The sequence below is a fragment of the Amphiura filiformis genome, chromosome 4 (assembly GCF_039555335.1).
Source record: "Amphiura filiformis chromosome 4, Afil_fr2py, whole genome shotgun sequence".
Classification (NCBI taxonomy): Eukaryota; Metazoa; Echinodermata; class Ophiuroidea; order Amphilepidida; family Amphiuridae; genus Amphiura; species Amphiura filiformis.
In genome coordinates this window covers 45,728,225-45,747,800 of record NC_092631.1, presented here as the reverse complement: position 1 = coordinate 45,747,800, position 19,576 = coordinate 45,728,225, and the positions used below count along the sequence as shown (strand labels likewise).

At 36.3% G+C, this 19,576-nt stretch overlaps 1 protein-coding gene across 1 annotated transcript in view; it reads right to left on the bottom strand.

Moving 5' to 3' along the window:
• LOC140150218 (uncharacterized) overlaps window positions 1–19,576 on the bottom strand; it is a 46,660-nt gene that overhangs the window by 19,431 nt on the left and 7,653 nt on the right. The window contains 22 exon segments of the mRNA XM_072172223.1: window positions 295–549; window positions 1,631–1,782; window positions 3,100–3,257; window positions 3,948–4,038; window positions 5,302–5,478; window positions 6,252–6,356; window positions 6,982–7,165; window positions 7,460–7,530; window positions 8,095–8,181; window positions 8,808–8,983; window positions 11,036–11,146; window positions 11,529–11,711; window positions 12,969–13,113; window positions 13,769–13,920; window positions 15,650–15,788; window positions 16,145–16,207; window positions 16,209–16,428; window positions 16,736–16,830; window positions 17,291–17,394; window positions 18,626–18,663; window positions 19,365–19,455; window positions 19,458–19,528. Coding sequence (XP_072028324.1) covers window positions 295–549; window positions 1,631–1,782; window positions 3,100–3,257; window positions 3,948–4,038; window positions 5,302–5,478; window positions 6,252–6,356; window positions 6,982–7,165; window positions 7,460–7,530; window positions 8,095–8,181; window positions 8,808–8,983; window positions 11,036–11,146; window positions 11,529–11,711; window positions 12,969–13,113; window positions 13,769–13,920; window positions 15,650–15,788; window positions 16,145–16,207; window positions 16,209–16,428; window positions 16,736–16,830; window positions 17,291–17,394; window positions 18,626–18,663; window positions 19,365–19,455; window positions 19,458–19,528 — 2,868 coding nt within the window.

Sequence of the window (19,576 nt, the reverse complement as noted above, 5' to 3'; positions counted from 1 at the left end):
AACTATATAAATTAAGACTTTTTCATAACAGAAAACCTGCTTTTGACAAAACTATAAAAAAAAATCCCACATAATTAACCCATGAGAACTACCTGCTGATTGGCCAAAATGAATATTGTCTCCAATTTTGAACCAATCAAGGAGGTTATTAATAAGATCATCTGCAAATTCAAGTTTGACCATAACTAGTTCAAAGCCTAGTCATAATTGGCAATTGAAATGAGCATTTCAAGTTATCAACCAATCAGAAATGCTGTCAGATGACCAGTAGTGTCCAGGGAGTTAATGACTTACTTCAAGGCAGGTTGATACTCAAATGGCCCATTTGAAGTAGAGAAAGTCGCATTCCAGAACACTAATGTATTATCCTTTATAGCTCTCCTTGGATGCAAGAATGTTGCCTCTAGGAGTGGTGTCATTGCTGCCAGGAAGTAGTTATCATAGGGACCACCATAGCGGGTTTGTACTGATGTTAGGATGTCAATCCATAGCTTCTCAAGTTTCTGTTGGGTGCTTTCACTGTATATGTGGGTCTGAGTTCCAACACGGCTGTTATAATAAAGGAAAAGCGAACTAGTGATTATGTCACAGAATGGTTAACAATAATTGCAGGTTTTGTGGGTGCTAAATTAATCTGCATTTTATCATTATTTCTGTGTAATTATGTATTTTTGCTTAGATGATATGTATTTTAGTTCACTGTAATTTTGATCTCTAACACTACACAACGGTGAATCAACTCTATTCCATAGTGCAAGATAATTATTGTAAAGTGCATTGAGGCATTCTAAATGCATTATAGAAATCGCACACATGTATTATTATCAAATTTCAGTCTTACAAAACCCACGTTGACTGACAAATATATGTCATGCGATTATATTGTAAAAAGAGAATGTTTCAATATTTTAATTTCCTAAAGCAATTACCAAAACATGCAATATATTTTGCAATACTTCTTCAGTAACCTAATAGCAAACGCTTTTATACGGTGCCCAAAAAACGAGCTATTGCATTTGAAACACATACAACATGACCTTAATCTTCCACACAGGGGGTGTAGATTTCAAATGGAGTCACCCATTCAGATAACTCCATTTGTGATATACACTGCTGTGTGAAGATTAAGGTCATGTCTTCCAGTGGGAAGTATGGATTTAAACTGGAAAAGCCCAATGCAGAGCCCTTTTTCCACTGTTATTGCCCAAGCTTGGAACCATGGGTAAGGTTTCATTTGATGTGGTATATAATATAAAACCATCAACGATCTGCTTTTAACAGTCTACTCTTCATCCATATAAGTATTTCACAATAGGCTTTATTGCTGATCCATTGATTATCCTTTCTGGTGCATTGTGGGATAGAAAAGGGGGAAACTCGATCGCTAATTTGCCCCCTTTTCTATCCCACAATGCACCAGAAAAGGATTACAAATGGATCAGCAATATATAATTGAAGACTGAATTAAAAAGACTAGTTTGTGTATGACGTCCTGGCAACCGGACGAAAAAAGGCTGTACTGCGCAGGTCATCAACCAATCACATCGCGCCTTTGCCATGACGTCAGATGCAAACTAGTCTTTTTAATTCGGTCTTCAATTATAGCTTATGATATTGCTGCCATACTTACAATGCTAGTCTCTTGTAGAAGTTTGCCAGAGGCTGTGCTAATTTAGCCAACATAGATGAAATAATACCAGGCTGTGATACATGTGTGAACATATGAGTAATGGCTCCAATAGCAAAATTCATAGCTGATGTCATGTGGAATTCTTTAGCATTCTGGTGGTAAAAAAAAACCAGAAGAAAATGTTATATTGAAAGACTTTCTTCAGTATTACAACTCTACACTCCCAGTACCAAGCAGTCTGAAAAGAGATTGGACAACAAAAAAAGCGCAGTGATTTATAGTGTGCTACGCACAGGCACAACGCCTAGACGTTGATCCATAAGCCGCAGCACACTTCACAGGTTGTCGCTGACCACTACGGCCCCACATCATTCCATAAACCATTAAACAACAATTCAGGGACTTTGCTGCTTCATGAGCGCACACCCTAGACATTCCACAAATAACCTTCGCAACCAGGATCAGCTCCCCGAGTTTCGTACGGGTTACAACGAGACAAATTAGCAGTAAGTTCCTTGCCCAGGGGGAGTGCAAGCTATCCCAATTTGTCCACGAGGCGTACTAGGCACCGCCAGGGTTCGAACCCGCAACCTCTCGCACCATAGTCTAACGCCTTATCGATTGAGCTAACTTGACTGACAACTGTGAGGTGTATTAATAACATCCATGTACTTTATTGTATGTATGTTTAAAAGCATCACATTTTTTTAAGTTATTACATTGATTTTTCTTACTGATGAATATATTTACACTGGTTCCATTTAAACCTTTTAGTGCAAATTTTGGTATCCTTTTGTGTGCAATAAATTTTAAGGGACTGTGTCTAATGAATTCACCCTGAGCTTGTACATCAACATCTTTGTCTGTATTGATTGGTATAATTTCTCAAGTGATATGCATTTTTTTACACCATATAAGAATTTCACTCGCCTCGATAGATTATTCAATAGCAAGTAATACAAGAGTCAAATTTCATTAATTCAATAGTCATTTTTTTTTATTGTTGCAATTTTAAGGCCTACCAACAGACTTACAGAACTTAATGAGATACGTCTAGTCATCTAGTCTAGTTGGAATAAAATGTATTCTACTAAGGAATAAAGTAGGTACTAAGACTGCAGTGTACCCCCACCTATTTTTTTTCTTTTTCGTGAAATCGAAAATGGACCTTCCCTTTTATAGGTATTTTATTCATTTTTCCATAAGGCTGGAATAAAGGTGTGAAAATACCAAAATAAACCAAGAAAATATTTCCAGACGGAACAAATACAATTTTATTCCCCAAAAGAATTTCTGAAAAAGGTATGAAAATCAAAATACCAAGCAAAAAAAAAGACTTATTCCCTGGATCTTTCAGCAGGTTCTGTTCATTCCCATCTCTTTTTCCAAAAAAGATCAAAGACAAGTTAAACTTAAAAGAGGTAAGATAAGTCAAGTAATTCAGTTGAAATGCAAGAGCAAATACTAACCCTTTTAAATGCTTGATGGAATGTCTTCAGCTCAGCATCTCTCTTATGTAGCGTGTTATTGATGTCATCTATGTAACTGACCAACAGTAAGATGAGCGAATGCAAATTGCCAAGAGGGCGCACTTTCTTCTTACTCCACTTGCTTGGGGTAAGTTGTTCTAAAATGAAGGAAAAAGTGCAAATTGAAATTATTTCAACTGTCCTTTAAAAGCTAACAATGAGCGATAGAAAACTGAACAGAATTTATGCTGAATTTGTTTTTGTTGACAGATTACTGATCTTGTTATTATTATATTATTTTTTTTATATCTTATTCCAATTAAAAAACAAATTGGTAACATCAGTTCAAAAGAATATATGACACGATCTGGTCCATGGGGGCCAAAGGCGGCAAATTTGAAACAGAGATAAAGGTAACGATATGAAGTAAAAAACAATAAAATACATACGAAAATAGACATCAAAAAACTTCATAACTTTAGAACCAAGTATGCTAGACCTTTTGTGTTTTTAGTAAATGATAGCCTATTGCATGTAAATGTAATAATTACAGTAACAAAATTTACAAAAATGCCTCCTTTGGCCCCCATGGACCAGATCGTGTCACATATAGGAAGTGGCGTGGCGTTGAGTCATCCTATTGGGGGGCACTGACCATGATTGGGGGCACCAGTCAAGATTGGTGGGCACAAGCTGTTTTTCTGCAATTTTCCTTTGGGATTTTCTAAATTTTCAACCCGATGAGGGGGGGGACATGTGACCCTTGTGCCCCTACACCGCTTGGAAGTGGGCAGGTTTGTGACTTCATATATAGCCAAATACAGACACGCCCCCAAATATTCACTTACCGTTCCCATGATGTTTTGAAAAGGCCGAGAAGTCTACACTATCTACCATCACATGACACATATGAAGACCTGCTTCCAACCAATGGGCATTCTGTAGTACAAATGAAACAAGAAATACATTAATTTTAGTGTATACATGGCAAGTTACATGACACAAATTGTTAGCTCAGAATTTTGATGTGTCTTCCCACAGCAGCTGAAGGGAGAATCCCATCATGCTTTGTGGTATCATAACAGAACTGATTGTGCCATAGAAAATGTACACAAAATCCCACACTTCAACTTTCAATTACTCGCTTAAATCAGGGCTTAGACTTTTCGTTTGAAAAAATATCACCCATAGAGTATTGTGAATCTATCAATAGCTCTCAATATCTAAGCGGCTCTTGTTTTCATTTTGTATACATTTGCTATGGAGCATGCAGATATACTGCAATGCATGATGGGATACTCCTTTCAGCTGCTGTGGTGTCTTCCATTTTCAATGAAAACTGATGGGTTCCAATCATTTTGATACAGCTTGTATAGGCTACTGCTATGTATACAGATAAACACTTTTCTTCCTATAACAGCTGAATATCATTTCATCTCATAGGATTAATTCTGTGTAAAATAATAAAAAGTAATTAATAATTGGGATGTTTTGCTTATACATTGACTTGGGACCTTTTGTGATATTAAAAATTGCTTCTATATGATGCAATCAAGGGCAATGAGTTGTCGCTAATATTGATTTCTAGGTATTGGCAAAAGAGTGCTCAAATTCTCTTGTTTCTTATTGATTTCAACACCTGATAAATTGCTTACAATTTGGAAACAAAAAGTTTAATTTTCATGGGGATTAAAGCATTTTTGTACAACTAGTATACATCTTGAAGTTACATATTTCAACATCGGACTCATTTCACTTGATTGTGTCACATATACTACTTGCTGAATGAAGCGAACCTTGTCATACCATTAAAACACCCAAAAATACCACAGAATAACACGATGAAAAATTAGGCGCATGCATGCATCCCAGGGTCTGTGATGACGCAATCACCCTAAGTGTTATATGCTCATGGAATTGCTGCCCGGGCAGCCATAACCCGTGTAGCTACCGGTCTGTGATCGTGTGGTTGGCATGCGGGGGGTCAAAGGTTCGAATTCCGGGGTGCCAAGTGACTTTTTTCTTCATCTTCTCTCCTTTTTCGTATCTTCTGTAACTTCCGATATCAAAAAGCAGGGTCAAGTGTTAGGGTTAAAGTTGTTTCATATGACAGTGGCTGGATTCCATTAAATCTCTTCAGTACCGTTACTGTGATCGTTTTAACTAATTATACAGTATTTGTACCAACTCAAAGCCATATACCTTGTGAGTAGTTGTTTCATTTGACACATCCTTTGATCGTTTCTTTGTTTCTTCAAGTATCTTACTGGCCAATTCTTCACAACACTCGTTAGACTCCGCCGTAGTCACCAAAGCAGCACAGCGTATAAAGGCTTGATATAGCTCAGACCAAGTCTTTACAAGAGTCTTCAATGTGCCCTGATCATGAAAAGATGACACAGTGGTTAAACAATATATTTACATCTGGGGGGGGGGGGGAGGGGATGACTGGTGTGATTCAAAGCTTGTGACATATCCTGATAGAAGAAAATCCTGTAAAACATTGCGAAATTGGGCTAAAATACAACAAAATGGGCTGAAAATCAATAAAATTGCGTAAATTTTGGACACAAACAATTCTGAAATCAGGAAATATCCTGAAGAATCACACCCCAGGAATGAGGTGGTGGATTGCAACCAGAGTTCCTTTGCATGTAGTATCATCCATGAAGTGACATGTGAAAACGAGACTTCAAATCAAGCTACTCCTAAATTCAGTGCGTAATTTTTCTCTGAGATAGTCTTGACTCATATTTCATAAAATACCAAAATTAAATGGTAGTATGATGGTAGCCACTTACGCCATTTTAGAGCATTTTTTGGCCATCACCTATGGGAGTATTTGTGTTCTTAGCCTTTAGCAACAACCTCTGTGACCATGAACAAACAGCATGCACAGCAGATGAATTCTCACCCATCTTCAGCATATAGCCAAGTTGGGGTAATACATGGGCATATTCTCAGCACCCTTAACAATGGACATTGTCATCACTCTTGTGCACTATATTTTACAACTTTGCATTCTCACTTTTTCCTTAAAAAGAATTCCAAGACTTTATCTCTCTCTAGAATATCCCATGGCCGATCAAAATTTGAGGATTTACAATTTTTTTAAATTTGAAGAGTCCATGGGAACTTCTTGACTGACTTACCTCTGCTACGTCATTACTAAGAAGCCTTACTGGAGGAAACATCAGACATGCATACATAGCACTGAAATCATGGTCTAGAGAATCACCCTGATTCACCTCATTACTCTGTGGGATCAAATAGTAAACATACAGTAAGAGAAAAAAAACAAGAAAAAGTTTGGGTTGTCCTCACCTACCACCAAATGTTGAAAACTAGATTGATTTTTTGTTTGTTTTTATTGATGCACTCATTTTGAAATAATTCACATCTTAGGCCTAAAAAAAAAATTGTTTGATTGGCGTAACACGAAAAATTTTTTACACGCATTTCAAGCTGAAAATCACAATTTTTTTTTTTTTTTAATTTTAATCTTTTTATTCATTTTTTGCAAAAAAATAAGAAAAAAAAAAGTCTAGGGTCGGGCCTATTTTTAGGGTCGGTCGGGTTACGCCAATCAAACAATTTTTTTTTAGGCCTTAAGTTCATACCCCAAAAAGTTGCAGAGGATAAATAACATTTTTAGGCCTTAATTTACAAATACTGCCTTTCAACGTGAAACATATTTAAGTCAAATTACAGAATTCACTGTAAGATTACTGCAATGAATGTAATATTACTTTTGAACTAGCTTATTACTTTTGAACAAGCTTCCTAAAAGAATACTTTTTAAGATATAAAATCTACATTTGAACAAGTTTGAAAACCAACATTTTTACTATTGTATTTAGGTATCAAAATTTGTATCATTACCTGATTGACATGTTCCATTAGAGGATTTGCTAGTCTATTCCACAGTCTCCAGCCAATTTCTGATCCTCCAGCATTTGGCATGTCATCATCTTCAATCATTTTTACCACAGACTGGGCAAATCCTAGTATTGTATTCGGGGTTGACATCCCTGCTTCTATGAACTTGTCATACACAACAAAAAACCTGCAAGAAAATTTGGTAATTTAATTGTGCTTCTTCAATATTAAAATTTTTGGTTACCACGTCTTGCAGCTATTAGCACATTCAGAACCTGCCATTTAGTTTTGAAGTTAAGTTTGTGCTCATTTGGAGTAAGTATTCTGCAGAAGGTTTGCAAATTATCAAAATATCACCGTAGTTTATGATCTTAATCAGGATATACTTCTTACATTTTTCATTTGCTTCGTTAAGAAAATAATTTTTCCCCTTTTAACAATTTCCTCTTTTATAACTGTTTACATAAAAGTGTTGCCTTACCTTTCATCCAGCATGGCATCTATCTTATGTGGTCCAAACATCATTCTAATGAGATTCAAGGCTGGAGTACCCTGTAGAGGTTAACACAAAGATACACATCATCAAGAGTACATACTTTCAACATTATGTTTTGATTAATATAAGTGTTTAAAGATATTGGATCCAAAACACAATAATGATAAAATTGGATGCTTTAACGCTCAATATTTATTGGTCTATGAGTTTTAAAATATTGGACTCAACCAAAACTCATAGCTCGACCAACAAATATGGGCTCAATCTATCCAATTTCATATCAAAATAGTGTCCCAATGGACATTTCACCAATTTCACAAAAATTCATTGAAATTAGCAATCTCATTTTTTAGGGTCAACACAGCTGATTCCTGTACTGTAAGAGCAGTTGGTAGGGTCCAAGATGAGGCTTGTAAGCAATTATATGTTTAAGAATAGCTTCAACTAAACAAGAATCTATTCAGCGAAGCAAAATCTGGGGCACCAAAGGTAATTGGTGCCGCTAGATGTATAAAAGTATGTCTTTACCCAGAATCCCTCTAAATTACCAAATTTCCAAGCAAGGAGATTGCCAATTTTTTTCAGGCCTGTTGGTTATTTTGTAGCACTTGTATACTTACATGCATTGCACCGGCACAACTTGAGTGATATGATGGAGACCCAAGAATCTTGACTGGAATGTGACGTCCTACTATCTCGAGTAATTTCTGCAAAAAAAAATTACAATCTGAATGATGAAATCAAGTTTGTTTAAGAAATCTATTTTAAGGGTTACGCCCAAGAGCTTGTGAAGATATTGTGAAAAGTGCGGAACATGGTTTTGCCCCTCCTTGCCGATTCAAACCAAGTAAAAAATAAGCTTGAGATGCATGAAACTTACCTTTTTATACATATAATGATGAAATAATATAAAGAAATCCAAGTAAGGTAAATCATCCACAGTAAAGTGCTCAACCAAGAAGGGAGCGGGAATACATTTAAAATAGACTTGGTGGTTTATCAAAGCATTATTTACAACGTTGGCTGGCCTGCACGAAACCTCGGGCACGAAACAATGTTGTAAATAATGCTTTAATAAACCACCGAGTCTATTTTAAATGTAATGATGAAATACATTCACTAATTTTAAGTGTTAATCATACGATTCTTCCAACAAATGAGTTTAAAACACATTTTTACAGATTTTTTTGTTTAAAGGGGTGCTTTATGGAAATGGAAGCTTTAATGAAATTGCCTTGAGCAATATAATTACATAGATCCAACCATTTCATCAAAACACACAAACAACCTGACCACCATTGGAGGTAAACAAAAGTACAGAAAACATTCTTACCAGTATCATCTTTGCATTGACACTTGGCCATGCTGCTACCAGGCACTCTAGACATCTCATGAAGTTGTTGAACATATCCACGCTATCACGCTTACTAGCTACCTCAACCACATTCTTTACATGTGCTACTAGAGACAGCCAGATTCCTAAGAGCATGTCATCGGAAGTGTTGTTACCTGTAATATAATATAATATAATATAATATAATATAATATAATATAGTATCTATACTAATAAAATAATGAGCTCTGTCTGTCTGTCTATCCGGCTATGCATTTCGCCGCGCTTCGACGCATCGTTCCGATATTTCGGATATAGATAGGTATCGGGCATTCCACGTTTATGGGGTAGTTTTAAAGGTCATCGGAGGTCAAGGTCAAAATTTCAAACTTTGTCCGATCGGGCCCAAACTTGGTGGGTGGAATCCTTGATACGAGGCGAATATATGCCCAAAATAAAATCGAGGTCAACAGAGGTCAAAGGTCATTACGGAGGGGTCAAATTTAAAACTTTGTCCGATCGGGCTCAAATTTGGTGGGTGGAATCCTTGATACGAGGGGAATATATGCCCGAAATAAAATTGAGGTCAAGCGAGGTCAAAGGTCATTACGGAGAGGTCAAATTTCAAACGTTGTCCCGATCGGGCTCAAACTTGGTGGGTGGACTTGATACGAGGGGAATACATGCCAGAGATAAAATTGAGGTCAACCGAGGTCAAAGGTCATTACGGAGGGGTCAAATGTCCAACTTTGTCCTATCGGGCCCAAACTTGGTGGGTGGAATCCTTGATACGAGGGGAATACATGCCCGAAATAAAATTGAGGTCAACCGAGGTCAAAGGTCATCACAGAGGGTTCAAATTTCAATTGTCCAATCGGGGTCAAACTTGGTGAGTGTAATCCTTTATATGAGGGGAATACGTAAAACTTAAAATCGATCATCCAAGGTCAAAGGTCAAAGGTCATCCAGGAGCTACATTTTAAACATCGTCTGATTTGGCTTAAACTTGGTGAAAGTAATTCTCCATATCACGGGAGCACTATCACGGCTACAGGTGCTCTTACAGCTACAGGTACACTAGTAATATAATATAATATAGTATAATATAATATAATATAGTATAATATAATATAATATAGAATAGAATAGAATATAATAGAAATAGAATGTAATATAATAACATTATTTTAGTGATGTAGTTGAGTACACATCTGTGGCCATTTTACAAATTAAAGCACATATTTTATATTTGAAGAACACGGTTGCATAAATGAAATATTGCATGACATACGAGGGGGTATCCAAAAGTTTTTGACATCACTCAGAAGTGAAAGAGCTATACCGATGAAATTTTGTCAGTGTAATCACTGGTCCTTATGTACATTATGGTCCAAAAATGGTCTCATAAGTATGTTTACTTTTTTTACAGGTGGCGCTAGATGGGCAGTAGGCGCATAACCTGCAAGATGGTGAAAATTGAGGCACGCAGCGTGATTAAGTTCCTGCATTTGAAGGGTTAGGCCTACAATGCTCAGAAAATCTATGATGAAATGAAAGCAATCTACGGTGATGATTGCCCATCATATGGCACTATTGCTTTTTGAAAAGGGAATTTCCAAACTGGCCACATGTCCCTCACAGATGAGCCAAGAAGTGGGCGTCCATCACTTATGGATGATGCGCCACAGTGAAAAAACTCAAGAAAGTGGAGGATCTTATCATGAAAAGGTTATGAGCCTACTTCCCATCTAGCGCCACCTGTGAAGAAAGTAAACATACTTATGAGACCATTTTTGGACCATAGTGTACATAAGGACCAGTGATTACACTGACAAATTTTCATCGGTATAGCTCTTTCACTTCTGGGTGATGTCAAAAACTTTTGGATACCTATCTATGTGTTTGATAAACATGTGCCATTTTAATTTGTGGGTGATTTTGTATAAAGGCTATTTTCATCAGGATTTACATGTAAGTCTATGGAGAGAGTGGTCATTGAGGCGCTGCCGCCTTAATTTTCATTCGGTTTTAGGCTTGTAGTTTAAAAAAAAAAATCAGCATTTTGTGTTCCTAAAATTGTCACCAAAATTTCTTAACCCAAGTTGGTCACCTTGTTTTACTTCAAGTCACAACTCTTTACAACTCTGAAAGTTAGGCTTGTGAGAGAAGGTAATTTATTTTACATAACATTGTGACTTTTTCCTTCAGTACTTCTTGGCCATACTCACCCATGCTCTGTTGGCAAGCCAATACAATGACCTCCTTAACAACTGTCATCAACACTCTGGCTGTCTTTATGAATATGGTAGGGCTGGATATAAGCTTATGCTCCAGGGGAGCTGTCAAGAAAAAGATGACAAGTATGAGCAATGTACAAAGAATCTATAAATAAATTGTATTGTTACACTTGAAAGAGGGATTTCTTTTGACACTTGTCACAATATGACTTGCATACCTTAATTAATGCTCATTAAAATAACATATGGTACAATAGGGTTAGCAATTTTTCATAAGTACTATTGTTTCTCATGATGGAAGGATTCATTTCAAACTTCTCTTCAATGGAACAAGCTCTATAATTGAAAATCCATTTTGTCTGTCAATACTTTGCTGTCCTATGGATGAATGATTAAATCGGTGAATTTTCTACCGACTGACAACAGAAAATCAAATACTTAACAAATATCTTAGCCTCCATTCCATCAATTGTCTTTCACCCACCTGTTGTTATATTACACAATTTGATGCTAGAATCACCATCTAGATCTGGCTGTCCCAACAATCGTACTAGCATCTCTACCCCTCTGGATTGCACAGACTTGAAGATTGGATTCTTACTCCCTGGTGTTCCTGGAGGGAGGTTTAGCCGTGGGGTTGCTGGACTTGCCATGGAAACAGGATGTACTGAAGAAATTAGAATGGTAAAGAAAAATAACACATAAAGCAATTAATCACATTGCAATGCATGGAATGTACCGTATTTCGTCAAATAGTTGCCCCCCTCAAATAAACCCCCCACCACTTTTTTCAACCAAGATGTTTTCAAAAATGCAGATATTTCCATGCTATCTTGTGTAGTAAGCTTACCAAGTTGCCCACATGGTCGATAATAGCGTCAATAATTGGCGAAAATCTGGATTTGAAACCCGGAAGTGAACCAGAAGTCAGTGTTTCTAGTTCATAGTTCGTCATTTTAGCGCGAGTTTAAAGTTTACCTAATGATTTTAACGGGAATTATCGTTCTAAAATTGACCTTGAATAAACGCCCCCGCCTTGGGAAAATGTAACGCCCCCGGACGAAACACGGTATGTATGAATGTAATCAGCATTGCAATTATCAGTAGTAATACAAAACGTTACCATTACAAAATTTTATTTGTAGTTGCATTTTCATGCAAAAATGTGATTTACTTAGGTTTTCTTATTATTTTCGCATGTTATTATTGCAGCAAGCAGAATCTAGGACAACTATCAGGGTTGTTGATTTTTTTGATTAAAAAAAAAATCAGATTTTTAAAATTTAAATCGGATTGTTTTGATTTAAATCGATTTTTTTGATTCCAAGAACTGCTATACCCCATGATAAAGTCAAAAGAGTACCAGTGGAATGCTAGTCATATGCACAATCCTACGAAGTTTTTACAAAAAAATCACACATGTTTTTGCACGTGAAAATTTCAAAGAAAACATTTGGTAAAATCATTGGAAAAAATCTGTTGAATTCTGCACCTTGAAGATGAATTTTCAGCAGTAGATAAAGTGACATCATAGAGGTATTTTATTGTATCAAAAAGTTGTAAAAACATCAGGAATGAAGTAAAACAGTCAATTTAAGAAAGAAATTAACTTACATTGATCAAAAATGGTAAAAAATGAAAGAAGTTGATTTAAATCAGTGATTAAAAAAAAAAAAACCCAAGTGATTTAAATCGAGATTTAAATTAGTGATTTAAATCGGTGTGATTTAAATCAAACAACCCTGGAATCTAGGACAACTATCCAGTTACCAACATGAAATAAAGCATGTCTGAGATTCTGCTTTGTGCGTAATTATTACCTTTCTGTAAAGGAACAAAATTGCATTTCGATGGGGGCTATAAACACTGCTTTAAAATTGTTATTACTATCATTGTGGTTTGACAATAACACACATATCCTTACCATTTCTATGCTGTGGTGTTTTAGGAGTACCGAAGAGTTGCTTGTTAGGCCAATTATTGCCAGCAGACGATGGAGTGTTTGGAGGTAGTAGGTTGTCTGCAGAACTCTGGACACCTAGGCTTGCTTCAAGAAGAGGCACGCATACCTAGAGATACAACAAATAAGAAATCACAAAAGATATAAAAATTGGTCACATCTATCATCAGAATATTAAGTATTTGAAGTCAAACGCCTGAACGGTTTACTGACAGTCGGACTGGAAATACGCTCACTCTCCAAAGATTGTAATGCCTTTCTAGCACAAAGCAATGCACACTTTGGTATTTTTGGTAAATTTTATTAACTTAGGTCAAGACCACCCCTGAATCACATAAGTAATGAGTTTCTGTAAACCATTAAATGTGTTACAGATAAAATGCTGTTTCATTGACATCTTATTTTGAGGTACCGAACATACCCGACTTTACATTATATGGGAACGACCAGGGATGTAGCTACGTTGGGTGGTGGCGGGCGGCAGCACCCGGCACTCAGATTTAGAGCCCACCACTGATAAACAATTTAAGCTCTAGCACCCAGCACTCAAGTGTCAAAAATTGCAAAATGACAAAGAATTTGGCCAAATTTACACAATTTTCAAAAATTCCCTCAATTACCACCCGGCACTAAAAATTCTCTAGCTACATGTACAACCCTGGGAACGACCCTTTTTATTTGATAGTCTTGGAAAATGGAAGTCAAACGTTATTTGACAAACAACACCTCACTTTGCTACTACATGTAGTTCTGAGTTATCTTACCAGATCAAAGTTGCTGGCTAGTCTTGGTCCCAGTCTTTGACATAGATGCCACCATGTGTCCAATTTAGCATGTGCTACACTTTCAGACTTGGCACTCGTAGCTTTCAATGGCTGCATCAGTACCTTCAAACGCTTGGCATTGTATAAGATTTCTAGAAAACAAATAGAAGAGTTACATGTTTCATTGCTTTCAGAGCGGAATAAAGTAGAGTCCGAAGTTTACCATTTTCTAAAATCCATTTTCCGTGTTGTAATCAGTGTTGTAAAATTTGTAAATCTGTGTCATGAATAAAGCTTAAAATGTATAAACAATGATATTATTATCACAATAAAGTGTTCAATATCGTGATCAATATGCTCTGATTGGCATATTCTCATGATAAGCTGACTATTAAGATGTTTGGAGGGATATAGGGGTTCATGCCTTGGTAATATACCTTTATTTCGGTATTATTAAACAGTATTTTTATCATAAAAATTGACATACACAACTCATGATTGTTTTTAACATTTACTTCTCTTATTAGACCATGGGACAAGGCTTGCTAAGTGCTTCAGAAAGTAGTTTTCGTTCTCCCTTTCTGGGTAGAGGATGGTTTATACATGAAAATATAGCTATTATATCACTGATCAATAATATAACATTTCCCACTTTCAAAAGTTGCACGTTACTGTGTAATTTAGGAGTTACTTGGGGTTAAAATTGTGTTTTTCGTGATTTTTTTCCATTTTTGCCCAAAAATGTCAAATATTAAAATAGCTGTAACTTTCAAAATAAATTGAGTAGAAATTTCATTTCTATTGTAGATGTTACATATTACATGGATGTCTAACACTGGTGAATAAAAATGTCACAGCACAACTCTAAAATATAAAAAAATGACAAAAACCATATTTTTGTGCTATTTCGGCCATTTTTGAGCTAAAAATTTTTTTGCACGGGGAAAAAAAATAAATATAAATTTTACTGATTTAAAAAATATGTCATTATGTCAACCTAGTTATTCTGAACAAAAAAGTTAATGATGGTGAATGTCTGTGACCTATAGTTTTTGATCTATGGCCCTTTCAAATTCATATATGGACTAAAATAGCATGTTTTTGTTCTGAGCAGCACATCCTTGTATGTCTCATTATACAAGTATTCAAATGGCAGAACAAATTTCTCCATCTTAAAAAGGTACAATCCAGTACCTTTTTAACCAACATGATCCAATGAGTCCAAAATGACAATTTACATATTCAATGATAAATTCATTCAAATTAAAATAATACCAGTGATTCATGTGACAGGGGCAAAATAATATGAGAATAGTGTCAAACCTAACAGCAGTAGGTAATGCTATGCACTGCAAACTACTATTACCCTGCTATCAGGCATCGTGAACACTATTGGGTGCACCAAAAAACAAATCCTGTACTTATCTTGCTTTAAAGGTAGACAAGGTACTGTTGGTCGAAGCAGCCAAAAAATATTGATTTTCATTATGTAAATCAATATATTATTGAAAAATAACACTTTGATATTTTGCAAAAGTTCATTCTACAAACCATATACTTTCAAACCTTGCTTGATAAAGTTCATTCTACAAACCATATATTCTTTCAAACCTTGCTTGATTTATCGTTGTTAATGAGTTATGTACGTTAATGTAAGTGTTGAAGGTGTTTCAGCCCTCCTACAACATAACTGACTTTAACTCAAGAACCACAGGACCTACAAAAGTATATCTGTGATATTTGAATTCTTCTACACACTCGCTATGAAATGAGCAATTCGATTTTTGCCAAAGCTAACTACCATTCGCAAGATGCTGTGAACTACCAAATCGCAACACTTTAAAATAGTGTCAAACCTTAAAGTATATATCTCTTTCTTACCTGGCTCAGTAGCAAAGTTATCAATGAGTATAGTCCATACCCCAAATGAAGCTTTCTTCACCTGTGCTGATGGATGCTTGAAACCTTGCTCCACAACTCCTAGCAGACAATTGATTAAGCTTCCTCCTTTATGAAGGGCCTGGCAAAGCAAAAGTTAATATTTTGTTAGTTTTCTTGCAAATTTGTGAGATAAGGCTAAAAAGTTAACTACAGCCAGTAGAACCTATTGCGAAAAATATTATTTTTTTCCCATTTGAAGTATTTGCAACATTTTCTTTCACTGCAGCTGAGGAGTGGGCCAATTTCAAAATGGCTGACATTTTTTACCTATTTTTTAAACTGGTTAGCTAAAAATCCATTGATTGAATCAGTAAAAAAATTAAATTTTCACCAAAAGTTGATACGATGTGTTGTCACACCAACAACGTTATGCCCTTGTCCACTTACTTACAGACATAATCAGAGTTGATTTAAGATGACATGCATTGTACTAACCTTTCCTAATATGGAGACAAAATAGCCCCAAATCCTCAAGACATGAAGCTCCTGTCTGCCAGCCGAACAACTTCACCATCTCAGGTACCAAGGCTGCCTTCAAGTCAGGGATGAGACTAGGGATGATCTCAGCCCTGTGGGACTGTAAGGCTGGTAGGCCTAGCTGCATGGCTTGAGCTGATCGTTCACGGATCTTATGCGCAGAATGGACGAGGAGTGGGTAGATCAATTTGGCCCAGCGTGACGCATAGCTTGGCATGTCTTCTGGAACTTGTTCCAACAACCTGTATAAAATGCAAAAAAATTGAAGTGATTGGATACAAACTGAGCAAATATGTGTGTCATATAAAGTCAGCCACACTAGTTGACTCTGGGGTCTTTTCAATGCAATTAGCTGGTTTTCAAATTGGTACTAAGGGACTTCTCATTGCTTTAACAAACATTTTACTACCCTGAATATTAAGTGGACTTGCAATAAACAAAATTGTATCATATTATTTTCAAAATGCCCAAAGTTTAGCGTCCATTACGCACAAACACCAACACATATAGCTCCTGTCATAATTGCAGGGTAGTGTATCAAAGACTTACTTGATAATAACGTTGACACTCTCATGCTCTACCGTCATGGACTGGAACTGAGACTTAACCAAAGCATGTTCTACAGCACACAAAATAGAGTGAAGCTACAAGGAAGCAAAAGAGAGTCAACATGGATATGTTATTTTGATTCACTAAATCAATTTTGAAAGGCGCTCTTCATATGCGATGAGATATCAAGCAAAATCAGACAGAACTCGGAAATATTGAATTTTCAGTTTCTTATAGGATAGTAAAAAAAGAAACCCCCGTTGAAATTGAACAACCAGTTCCAAAGTTATAAAAGAGTTTCCAAAACAACAGGAAACAAAAGGAAATATTTCCTTTGTTTGGATATACCTCAAAATCATATTTCCGAGTTCCGACTGATTTTGCTTGATCGCATCACATATTTTCTACAAAACAAATTACAATTAAATTTGACTTTATTGGTTGTTGTGAATCTGACGCTTAATATATTCCTTGTTCTCAAATTCAAATTTCTACATAGTCTGTTCTAAAATATATTTACTTGTGTACTCACAATCTGTTGTGAACATGACTTACCTCTGATTTGATAGCTTTGGCTGTAAAGTTCTGTTTGGACAGACACCACAATGCCCTGGTACATGTACTCTTATCTTCTGTCTTCAGCAGTGAATTGCACAGAGCTGTTATAAGTAATAAATTCAAAATTCAACTATTAAAGAAACAGACACAAACTATTAAATAATTATGGCCACCAACCTACCCTGGATCAGGTAATGGGATTGTGGAAAGGGAATGTGTACCCGAGTCTAAAAATAGGCGCCATAATGCGCAGTAGGCAGTCTCTTACATCACAGATATTGCAATGTGTGGTAATACTTGTTAACAATAACACCCCTCGATAAATTTGTGTCTATTTTTGCATTTTTCCTCAAAAACTAATAACACAGTGGTAACAAAAGTTATGTATATTATAGGGGCAAGGAATCCAATTACTACACTGGAATTTTAGTGACCCAAGACAAGCGGTTTGTTATTTATGATCAGAAATAAGGTACCGCTGGGATGTACCTCGTTTCCTATCATATAAACTGAACCGCTTGTCTTGAGTCACTGAAATTTCAGTGTAGTAACCACCCGGGTATAAGCCCACCTTCGGCTATAAGCCCACCCCTATTTTTCAAAACATTCTGGGAACAAGGGTGCACTCAGGTATAAGCCCAGTACTAAATTTTGGCCAAGTCAATGCTTTAATGCTCTCATATTTCAGAACAAATTAAAAACATATCAGTTGATAATTAACATTCAACACTTACAATTTTAAGAAATTGACATAAAAGATAGAAATTACTGGTACATTGGGCATATACAGATGAGGGATAATTGTTCTTATTTTAAAATTCCAGCACTAGCCCTTCCCGGTTATAAGCCCACCCCATTTTTGAAGTGAAATCTGCCATCTAGGGGGTGGGCTTATACCCGAGTGGTTACGGTAATTGGATTCCTTGCCCCAATAATATACATAACTTTTGTTACCAGTGTGTAATTATTTTGTGAGAAAACTGCAAAAATAGTCACAAATTTACCACATGGGTGTAGTACCCCCTTAACACACACAGTCCGAGCGAAGTTAATCTGTGTCAGTTGCTGGTTTGTTTCCGCTCAATCCACACAAGGCAGCCGAGGAGACTACCAATGCTAGGTGAAGAACATGCATGTGTTAATAATGGCTGCCATGTGTACCTCACACCCTGCATGGCTAGTGACCTTTTAATTCAGTATTGTCCATAATGAGCTGCACTCTCCTGGGTGGGTTATAAAACACCCCCTCGAAAACCAGGTTTAGTTACCAGCAACCTGATACACTTTTCTAGAAGCATTAAGTTAAGTGATGCTAGCCATTCAGACAATTACCTTTTAGAACTGTGTTTGCATCTTCTTCTGAAACAGATCTGAAATAGAAACAAAGCATCTATTATAGCACATTCCACATTAATTTGGTGCAACCTGATTTTCGTACAGGTTACCTTTTCAATTGAGGGGTTCATTAACTTCACATTGAGCAGTAGTTCTGCATGGTATGGACTATGAAGTGATCAATGATACTTTTGTTATTTAATTTGTCAATGGTCAAGGCCCTTTAACCTTTTCCCAACCCTCCAATATAATAAGTAATCTATTATAACAGCACTGTTATTAAACAAACTAATAAATTTGTAAGAATGGCCTGATATGCGAGTGATCAAAATGAAACCACCAAATCAAATAGGCTGAAACTGTAAAACAAACTAATAATAGCAGCGTGGATACTGATATTAGACTCTTTTTGACATTTGCTTAAAAAATTACCTTTTTCAGCGACGTAGCTTGCGACACCATCACAGCATCTTCATTCAGCATAGTGATGTTTACAATCCTACGGTCACATGACTATGCTGAATGAAGACGCTGCTAATCAAGACTCTGAAAAAGTTAACTTTTAAGCAAAACTCTAATAATACCTTACAACGTGCAGGAAAAGATGAAAATCAAAACAACAACAATATATGGACATAAACGGGTGTCCTTCATGGATCAACCTGGGTAAAAAACAAAAAATATATATACCATGACTGATTTAATAATTACCGTATGTAATTTGTCCCATAATTACCTTGATATGTCCTGGTGGTAGACACAAAACCCGAGTGCTTGCAAGGCAGCCTGGGATAGCTCTGAACTGTCGCTCATGATGTCCACACAAAAAGACGAGTCAGTTGAGATGTGTGCTGGGAAATTTCTTGAGCTAAATTCTGTTGATCATCTCCTCGTAAACGTCTGTAAAAGATTCATAACAAATAATGAAACTGAGCACTTGGTCAACTG